Source organism: Cyprinodon variegatus, unplaced genomic scaffold (genome assembly GCF_000732505.1).
Source record: "Cyprinodon variegatus isolate N-32 unplaced genomic scaffold, C_variegatus-1.0 Scaffold140, whole genome shotgun sequence".
NCBI classification, from domain to species: domain Eukaryota; kingdom Metazoa; phylum Chordata; class Actinopteri; order Cyprinodontiformes; family Cyprinodontidae; genus Cyprinodon; species Cyprinodon variegatus.
In genome coordinates, this window is record NW_015150593.1 from 1,052,437 (window position 1) to 1,063,416 (window position 10,980).

The 10,980-nt window shown below is 35.9% G+C and overlaps 1 protein-coding gene across 2 annotated transcripts in view; it reads right to left on the reverse strand.

Moving 5' to 3' along the window:
• LOC107086001 (coiled-coil domain-containing protein 136-like) overlaps nt 1-10,980 on the reverse strand; it is a 48,883-nt gene that overhangs the window by 2,051 nt on the left and 35,852 nt on the right. The window contains exons 4-7 of one of the 2 annotated variants that reach the window (XR_001481289.1): nt 10,484-10,601; nt 9,933-10,209; nt 9,681-9,812; nt 6,308-6,371 (exon numbers count right to left, since the gene is read on the reverse strand). Coding sequence is in view for 1 of the 2 variants with exons in the window: in XM_015376716.1 (XP_015232202.1) it covers nt 6,308-6,420; nt 9,681-9,812; nt 9,933-10,209; nt 10,484-10,601 (640 nt within the window). In the remaining variant the exon portion in view is untranslated. Of the gene's footprint in view, nt 1-6,307; nt 6,421-9,680; nt 9,813-9,932; nt 10,210-10,483; nt 10,602-10,980 lie in introns of both variants that reach the window. The other variant, XM_015376716.1, reaches the window with a different exon arrangement.

Here is a 10,980-nt window from a genome sequence, read left to right on the forward strand (position 1 = left end):
TTGTTTTCCTTAATCTAGTTGCGCTTTTAGAGTTGTAGTTGCAGTTTGCACTTCAGGGCCACCGTACAAAAGCCTTCGTTGGGTTACTGTATAAAGCCTCGAACTCAACGCTATTTCTGTCATTCTGAATTGAAAAAAGGTTCCTGGATGGGAAGCTAAATGTCTTTAAACTTGAAAAACAAAGTCCAGTGGATTGTTTTTTAACTTTTTTTGGAATACATTTCTACCTCCACCTAACGTATTACATTGGTGCCACTCATAGCAGAAACGACCCGCACCATGATGCAGCCATGTGGTTGAGAGTTCATAAAGTGTTGTATGGTAAAAAAAGAAAAAAAGGTTGATAAATCTTAAATTGTACATGTGGTTACCTGCAAAGTACAGTGAGTCCTAAAGGTGTTAATGTTTGCTGACTGGGCCAGAGCCATCTAAGTCTAAGGTTAGTGGGGTTTCTGGTTCTACAGACAGAGATAAAGCTGCTGCCTGGTTTACTATTACACATCTTTATAAGGTCCTCTTCATCACGGCGTCCAATGGAATGCCAGATAGAACAGGGTACTCCAGTAGGATAACATTATCATCACCACTGAATAAAAATATGATCTTTCCTAAAGACTCTGCTTTAACCTAGTTGAAAGTTAATAACATTCTTCAAAGGCAGGGGGAAAAAAATCCAGTATAAATAAACTGATTTCTGTGGGACATTCTGTGGTGCGTTCAATGCTTATTTTACCCACTGTTTGTAGCTTATAAATAACCCTGCATCTGTATATATAATATTGATCCCATGTGGATTAGAGAAAACTTCAAAATAAATTCAACTTCGACTTTAAAATAACCTTAAACCTTTCTGATATTTCTAAAAAAGTTTTTTTTTTGTATTATGTATGCTCATCAAGTATTCTGGGTGGAATTTAATCCGTAATTCCACCCAGAAAAAAAACAACAACAGTTAAATACATTATTAACAGCCCAGAAAGTTTAAAATTTTCACCCATAAGAGTGCATATTAACTTAGCAAACTTAGCTTCTGCATGTCTTTTTGATATTAGAGACTCTAAACCCTTTAGATCATCACAATTTATTTGTATACCTTTAAAACAATTGCAAACATTATGTGCTGTTAGCATCTACTGAGGTTATTCCAGGTGCTTAGATGCCAAATCTGGTACCACTAATTATTGTTTTTTAATTTCTGATTGTTCACACTAAACAAACACAATAATATGTGGTATTTTATCTTAAGGACAGCTCTCAGATTCATATTTCTGAGTTAACTTAAACTACTGTTTTTTGGGCTGCATCACTCGCTGGCATAAACTGTTCAGCTTTGGTATCTTGAAACAATCTGTGTTGGATGCAGTTTAATACGTGTAGAAAGTACTGATATAGGTTCAAGAAACAAAAGGCTTCCAGTTGCCTCCTATTTCAGCACTTATTGATATAAGAGGATTTAAGTAGCTGCATCATGACTGCGGAGATAATCTTATCGGCCATTTTCCAGAGCTGCTGACCGTCAGTTAAAATAAAAAGGGAAGTTCAGCAGAGGCAGATGATGCCTCATGGAGGGATTAGACATCTTCACCAGCAAGTCTCTGAGCTGCATAGAGGTCACACATTGGGTTTAGATATGACTGCATGGTGATAAAGTAATATTACCCTTACCAACCCCACAGAAGGGAAGTGGACAATACCACAGGGAGCTTGTTTTATTTAAACCTAGGTTACTAACCGTTTACCTGAGTGAAGTTGGCCCCCCCACCTTCTTCAAATCAGACCAAATTAGTGTCAAATGTTTGTGCTGGTTTGTGCAGCAAAAATTTTCGTTTGTGCCGCTATCGTTTTAAAGATATAAAGAAATATTTCTAGAGGTCATCAAAGGTCAACCAGCCCCCCCACCTTCTTCAAATCAGAAGAAATGGGTGTCAATGAACTCAGCTCCGTTTGTGCTGGTTTGTGCAGCAAAAATTGTTGTTTGTGCTGCTTTGGCTTTGAAGATATTAATGAAAATGTAAAGGTCAAAAGGTCAACCAGCCCCTTCCACCTTCTTGAAATTAGACAAAATTGGTGTCAATCGTTTGTGCAGCAAAACTTTTCGTTTGTGCCACTTTCATTTTAAAGATATAAAGAGATGTTTCTAGAGGTCATCAAAGGTCAACCATCCCCCCCCCCCTTTTTTTCAAATCCTTCAAATCTTCAAATCCAAAGCAGCACAAACGAAAATTTTTGCTGCACAAACCAGCACAAACGGAGCTGAGTTAATTGACACCCATTTCGTCTGATTTGAAGAAGGTGGGAGGGCTGGTTGACCTTTGATGACCTCTAGAAATATTTCTTTATATCTTTAAAACGATAGTGGCACAAACGAAAATTTTTGCTGCACAAACGTTTGACACCAATTTTGTCTAATTTGAATAAGGTGGGGGGGTTGGTTGACCTTTTGACCTTTACATTTTCATTATTATCTTCAAAGCCAAAGCAGCACAAACAAAAATTTTTGCTGCACAAACGGAGCTGAGTTAATTGACACCCATTTCGTCTGATTTGAAGAGGGTGGGAAGGCTGGTTGACCTTTGATGACCTCTAGAAATATTTCTTTATATCTTTAAAACGATAGCGGCACAAATGAAAATTTTTGCTGCACAAACGTAGCACAAACGGAGCACAAAATTTGACACTAAATTTGTCTGATTTGAAGAAGGTGGGGGGGCCAACTTCACTCAGGTTAACCGTTTGTGTCAGAAAGTATATCTTAATATGATACAGTTTTGTATATATTCATCATTGAGGGGCTTTGCTGTCTTTCTTAAAGCTATAAAGCTTTTTAGGGGAAAACTAACCCTTCTGAAGACATACATCTCTAAATAGACGAGCCCCTTTTTAACCTATTTACACCACAGTATAAAGCAATGATAGTGAAATTCAAAGTTTGCATTTTACTGCGCATTCTTTCAGTCTTTAATAAGAATATTTACATCTCTGTTTCAAAGAGTATATCACATTATATCGCATTGTTGCCTGACTAATTAGAAAAGGCACCAAAGACAAAAAACATTTACATTAAAAACATGAGAAAAACAAGGTTTTTGTTTTAACCTATTTAAACTGACATTTTGTTTGTTTTGTTTAGTAGATCAGCAAGAATACTGCATTATTTTGCTGAAAAAATAAAGAATGGTTTATTAGTTGTACCCTAAATGTTCACACAGTCCTTTTGATTACATGTTTTTAGGGGATATAAACACAAAAAGGCACTAAAATTGAACCAGATAAAGAATAACAATAAAGTCAATCACAAATCTGTAGACTTGATGATATGTACTCTTAATTTCTAAACTGGTAAAAGTTTTTTGTAATTTAGGCTAGTTCTTGGGTGTAAATTGTCAAACTGCCCACCCGTCCTGTTCAAGTGGCGCTTTGACAAATATGTCATGAGACTAAATCATAAAAACAAATCATTTGAATTCCTTTAAAGATAAATGTGTAGAATATTTTTTACCGGTGATCAAAAACTAGACCACGAAATCAAAAACAAATATTAAAATTGAGAGAAAAATGAATGAAGTTATTAATATATTTGCTTTGGACAATTTTTCAACAACCACTGGATTGAGTGTATCCTCTGTATTCAGACGTTCTGCGTTTGCTATAAAAAAATACACAAGTGTGCTTTAAACTGAAGACATAAAAAGGATAACACTGGAAAAAGTCAATTTTTTCTTAAAATAAGTGCATTTGTTCTTAAATTGAGAAGGTAAAACAGACATTTTGCCAATGGAACAAGACAATTTACAGTTAAATAAGGAAACACAATTGCATTTTTCTTATTTCAAGTGCATTTTATCTAAATATCTTATTTTAAGAGTAAAAATTTTAAGAGTTTTAAGAGTAAAAATACTCATTCCATTGGCCTGCTCAAATTAAGTGTAAATACACTAAGTTTGAGAAATATTTACTCATTACATAAAATCAATATCGTGTCATCAACACTTTAAAGTCAAAAGACCAGTTCCAACATCCTTGAATGTGGAAAAAAAGGAAGTCAAATTTCCTTTATTAAACCTTCAACTGACTAAATAAGAGCTCCAGCAAGGCTCACAGCAGAAGCAGCAGCCGCCACTAGTTTTAGATTCCCCAGTTAGATACATACAACACACTAAAAGGCTCTATACTTGACCTCCAGAACCTCCACCACTACGGACCCAGGAGCATAAAATATCAGCTCCAGTTTGCTCACAAGCATAAAAATAAACCAAGGATGTTTTAGGATTCTATTCTGTTGCCCAGTGAGTCAAAATAAACCCCTTTCAGGCCTTTGGATCAGCATTAGCCTATGTCTAAAAGAGGAAGCATTAAGCATCCGCTGAAAAGAACACCCTGCATACAGAGGAGTAAGGCACAGGCTCAGGACTTCTATGCTTTCTCTGGTTTTGCAAAACGCCTCAGTAGAGCTTCAAACAGGATAACGATCACAAGCATGTCTCAAAGTCCATCATGGATCGGCTTCAAAAGACGTCTGGAAGACAGTAGAGGGGTGATCATAAGCTGTTTTGAAATATCTTGAAAATCTCTGTTGGAATTAAAGCCAGAAACCTTAAGAATATTAATGAACCGGAGACTTTTTTTCCCCATAAAAGCAGGGATTGCTGCTAGATGTTGGGGTTTTTCTATTAATCATGTTTGCTGCACAACACTGCAAAAAATGGAAATCTAAATGAGTCATTTTTGCTTAAATCAAGTGAATTTTTCTTGAATTGAGGAGGTAATTGACAAAATTTGCCAAAGGAACAAGACAATTTACATTTAAAATGAGAAAAAGACTATTGCTTTGTCTTATTTCAAGTGCATATTATCTAATTATCTTGTTTTAGGAGTAGAAATACTCAATCCATTGGCAAATCATCTTATTTATCTGCTAAAATTAAGGGTAAATACATTCAATTTAAGAATAGTTTTTACTTAATTCTAGATGGTTTTTGCAGTGAACAGCAACATTACACTGAAAAAATGATCTAGAAATAAGTAAACATTTCTTAAATTAAGTGTATTTTCCCTCAATTTCAGCAGGTAAATAATATTATTTGCCAATAGAATGAGTAGTTTTGGTATTAAAATAAGATATTTAGATAATATGCACTTGAAATAAGACAACGTAATTGTCTTTTTCTTATTTTAAATGTAAATTGTCTTGTTCTACTGGCAAAGTGTCTCACTTACCACCTAAATTCAAGAAAAAATGTACTTATTTTAAGAAAGAAATGACTTATTTAGATTTCAATTTTTTGCAGTGTACTACACACTGAAAAAACGATCTAGAAATAAGTAAAAATTACTCAAATTGAGTGAATTTACCCTTAATTTGAGTAGGTAAATGACATGATCTGCCAATTGAATGAGTATTTTTATTCCTAAAATAAGATATTTAGATAAAATGCACTTGAAATAAGACAATGTAATTGTGTTTTCTTATTTTAAATGTAAATTGTCTTGTTTTTATTGGCAAAATATGTCTTTTACCTTCTAAATTCAAGAACAAATGCACTTATTTTAAGAAATAATGACTTTTCTAGATTTAGATTTTTTCCAGTGCAGACGCTCTTCACGAGGGAACTGAATATATTCTAAACTACACTGCAAAAACGATATAAAAATGTGTCAAAATTTCTTAAATTAAGTGTATTTATCCTTAATTTGAGCAGGTAAATGAGATAGTTTGCCAATGGAATGAGTATTTTTACTCTTAAAATAAGATAATTGGATAAAATGCACTTGAAATAAGACAATGCAATTGTGTTTTCTTATTTTAAGTGTAAATTGTCTTGTTCCATTGGCAAAATGTCTCTTTTACCTCCTCAATTCAAGAACAAATGCACTTATTATAAGAAAAAACGACTTATCTAGATTTAGATTTTTTGCAGTGTACAGTATTTATACACATATATTACTCTAGCTGTTATACAATTATTTCATCACAAATTGTGTTTTGTTTGTCTATTTTGCAGAAATAAAAACCAATTTACAAAAGCGATTTTTGTTATGCAAAATTTTCTTCTATATGATTAAAGAAAGTTGAATCAGTTCGTTTTTATAATCACATTAAATAGTTTTCTGTGCTGATTACTCAAAATTTAATGTAGTTTCCTTTTTTTGTTTCATTATTTATCATTTATTTTATTTTATTAATCTTTAGGAATATGTTATTTATTCAAACATATGTTCCACTTGTTTATTTAGCATTTGCTAGGACCGTCTGGGATTTCCAGCAAAACAAAACAATGCATCAGGTAGAGTTAAGCTCCTCCCATACCTTGCTCTCTGGGACGCCAGCTCCGACAACCAGCACCAGACCACAGCCACAATTATAATCATTCCTACGAAGGGGATGGAGAGAACAGGGTGCTCAGACGGATGGATGAATCTCTGAGGAAGGATCAAAAAACAAACACAAGGACCATGGCGATGATGGGGGTGAATGGATGGATGGACTGATAACACAAAATAATACAAACACTGAACAGAGCTGTTGATTCAGACCAAAAACACCAACAAAAATCAATACATGATGAAAAATAAAATGTCACAATGTCTAATGCTGGGATTTACAGGAAAAGACAGTGATGGAGCGTTTTAAACGCCCCATTAAACAAACAATGCATAACTTTACGGTGACATAAACATTTAGTCGGCATGAGGATGTGCGCTCAGGATTGTGCGGCATTTGTTGTCAGCATGTGATGTTTTGAGTGGCCGGGAAAAGAAAGGCGAACAATGTGAGGGAGTATTTGGAGGCGGTTTATTCTCTCTATCCTCGTTATGGCGTTAATTTGTCGTCTGACAGGCTGAGAGGTCATGGACATTCAGAGAACAAGGACAGCGTCAGAGACAGGCACGGGGAGACAGTTTGACACAATGCAGACACATCCCATCATGGCTGTTGAAGGCAAAACATAAAGGATCCTTTTTTTTTTTTTTTTACTCCTTGCATCTTGTTTTGTCTTTTAGCTTAATTAAAGTCTTTTTTATTAATTGATAACAGATCTAGAAGCTAAATAAATAAACCAAAGAAATAAAAGGTAATCTGTATTATGTCATTAATTGCTTTGATGTGACTTTTGAAAAGCCTCTTTTATATGTGGGTTGCACCATTGAAAAGATTACAAATCTGCACTGGTTGTTGGTATAAAGAATGTGATGATGTTGGGAGATACCTGCTTCATTTAAAAAAAAATATATATTTTTTTACCATTGGTGGCCAACATAATGCAAAGAAATCTCAAGATAAGATTCACCAACCAGTTATAATCCCCTTCTTCCTCACATCTCAATTATTTTTGTTTATTTCGCACATTAGGCAAACAGGACATTCTTAAATCTGTGTCTCTACCAATATATGCATTTTTTTTCACAAATATTGTTCCATTTTTAACCCTTTAAAGTCTGATCCAAGAATAAAACAAAACAGAAAATTCCTTTTTTTTGGTTTGAAGTCCTTATTTGCCCTTTTAACAAAATATGTAAAAAGAAAAAACAGAAACACATTTCTGATATTAATAATTTATTACTATGCGATAAGTCAAGATGATTTTTTGTGTAGTCTTCTACTGGCTGTTATCAGGTATATCTGATTGTGTACATTAGGATTTTGAGCAAAGTTTTTACCATTAAATTATGCAAAAGGTGTCAGAAACCGTATGTATCAAATACGATACATTTGGCATTATAGGGTTAAGCAGGGGTATCCAAACCAAAGCCTGTGAGCCATTTCTAGCTAATTGTGTACAATTGTCTAGCTAATTGTGTACAATTCAAAGTAAGTAAGTATAACATTCAGATGAACACATTTTAACGTTTTAATGTGAGATAAATTCCTCTAAAAATGGAAAAGCTTTCCTTTATTATACACACTTTTTTCAAACAGTTTAATTTTCTATTTTGAGCTAAATTCAGCAAACCTTTCTGAAGAGTTGAAGTCATAAGAATATCCAGTTTTTGCTACTGAGTATAAACAAAATACAAGACATTGAAGTCATAAAAAGGGAACCCCCTCCTTCCCACAGAAAAAGCCAAAAGCAAGAAGTAATTTCTACAAAGCTATTGAGACTGCATTTAAATACACTTTTGATGCAATTATTGTCTAACATAGGATATAGACAGATTAAATTGAAAGTTAATTTACTTATCTCTAAACTTTTTTATTTCAATTGTTAGTCTTTATCTTAAAGAGTATTTATTTTAGTTTGGTTTTTGTCCATCAACAGTATTAAAGCCCCATTATCACAGAGAGGTCAGGACACAGACACTGTGGAAGTGAGGGGAGCGTTTCCCTCCATCCAAAGAGGAAAGAAAATGCTGATATGAGCTGACAGGGCAGGTCAGTTCATATCAGAACATGTATCGCCACAGTATGGGACACATAGAAAAGTGGATAACATACACAGAATACGACAAAGTGTAATGTGACTGTTAATGCGTTAGCTGCAGCTGCAGGGGGAAAAAAACATTTATTTTCTACATGCAGAAAAGCCTTGCTTTAAAAACTGGTACAAAAATGCATGCATGTCACAAAATGCATACCTAAATATAACTTTTTTTTTTATCGTGCATGAGTTGCTTATTCAAAAATATACTGTGCATTGCTTTGTGAACATATTCATACCACTTTAATCTTTTAAAATGTGTCATGTTGGTTGAAGGACAAGCTTAAATATATTTTACTGGGGTTTTATGTGACACTCCGACACAAAATAGTGCAACTATTCTGCTTTCAAAAAGGTGTGTTTGGATTTAAACCCCATATCTCTCTTCATTTAAAGTCGTAGGGAAGTCATATTTAAATATCAACTCATTCTGGCTTAAACATGTATATAAATGTATTCTTTATCGGATGATTTAGTCCCAAAATGTAGAAAATTTCTATAAAAAAATAAAAATCCTCTCTTAAAATCTCAGTTTTTTTCTTCATTATTTTATGCAGGACAGTTACGGCAAAGAACTCATGCTCTTCCCCAACACTGAAGTCCTCAGACATTTTTCTTTCGTTGTTTCTTTCTTTGCACAGGTAAACAGCACATTTCTTCTTCTACGCTTGCATTATCGGCAGAGCAGACGCTGAATGCGCACTTTCATCTGGTTTGGTCTGCCGCGGTTTCCGTAGACTCGTGAACGCGCTTTCAGGAAATCCTATACACTACTGTTTATGCTCTAAAAACATTCTAAATGACTTCGTTTCGAGTAAATTATGGACGCTACCCACTCAGGACCCTTGGAATACATTGGACGAGCAGTATGGAGGAATATTGACACGTTTTTTGTGGACTTTTATGGACCTTTCTGCCTCGGGCGCCATAGACCTCCATTATTTGAATGTCAGCAGACAGCAAGAAGCCTCCCAGATCTCCAGATGCATTTGAGATATCAAAAAAGTACTCCAGAGTGTTGTTCAGCATGGGGGTGAGTAGAAAATGAAGGCTAATCATGTTTTGGGTGTACTATTCCTTAAACTTCACAGTCCTGTAGTACTTTGTGTCGGTCTGTCACATAAAAAGCTAAAAAACAGATCAAATGTGAGATTGTAGATTTTAAGGGGTATGAATATCACTAGGAGTGGCTGGAAGATAAAAAGCTCTCAGTAGTGGTTCACGTTTGTCCCATGGTGACTGTAATATCTGGTCTCTCCTCACCTGAGTTCCTCCTGACAACTTCTCCAGCTCGGCCTTGCAGCGCTGCAGCTCCTCCTCCAGCTCTGCCCTCTCCCTCTGACTGCTGTCGTACAGAATCTGCAGCTCCTGCAGCTCCATCTTCAGACCATCACACTGGATAAAAAATAAAAAAAAAAATCCAAACAGACAGCTGTTTCTTTTTCTTTCTGTATGTCCATCCAAAACATTTTAAAGACTTATTAAGAGTATACTGCTGCCATGGAAGCATCACACCTCTCTCTGAACCTGGGAGGCCTTCTCCTCGGCCTGTTTCAGCTGCTCTCTCAGTGAGAAGATCTCCCCGATGCCTCCGTTCCAGCTTGTGGGCGTCACCGGCTTCCCATCAAAAGAGATGTTCTTCTGGATGGAGGCATCCACCAGGCGACAGTTCTCAGACTGGGTCATGGTCATGTAACTCCCGGTCATGACCTCGCCCGAGCCAGCCTCGCCCTCCTTCTCCTCTCCACCCTCCACTGCATCTTCCTCTTTGAGGGACAGATAGACACTGGAGCTGTGGAGGAAGGAATTTAAAACGCCATTTCTCATTTGTCGTTTTGAATGCTTTCAGTTGTTTCTAATCCCTTACCAGCTAATCACAAAATCAATTCAGCGGTTTTACATCAACCTGTCTGTGACATTCCAAATGTGCCGCAGTAAACAAACAGGTGGTGAGTATTTTTTTTAACATGACATATGGCTTTGCCACAGGGCAATATTCCAGAGGGTATCCCCACCAGCTGATAAAATGAGGACGGCTCATGACTGAGCAGCCGTTGACCTCTCACCATGTCCTCTGTCTCTGCAGCAGCTGCAGCTTCTCCGTCAGCCTCCTGTTGCTTTCCTTCAGGCTCTCACACTCCTCCCTCAGCATACGGCACTCCTCCTTCAGGAGGTCCACGTCACCTGAAAGAGATGACTGAGAAAGGTCAGACGACAGAACGGCTCATTTTATGCCTTTGCTCAAACTTACTGATATTATCATACGTGCCTATAAATATATAATGCGAAACTTGTCAAAGAAATGTCTTATTTTCTTCCACTCTGTACTGCTGCACAGAGTGGAAGAATTTTTACCTGCAAGACTGCAGGAAAATTGGTGAGTAAAATGCAATGAAATACCAAATAACATTTGCTGCTAATGTTTACAGCATTTTAGTATTTATCAAAGCTTTCTGTAGTAATTTTGGTATATGGCAAGGCAGGGTTAAAGGAATAGTACACCCAAAACATGATTAGCCTTCATTTTCTACTCACCCCCATGCTGAACAACACTCTGGAGTAC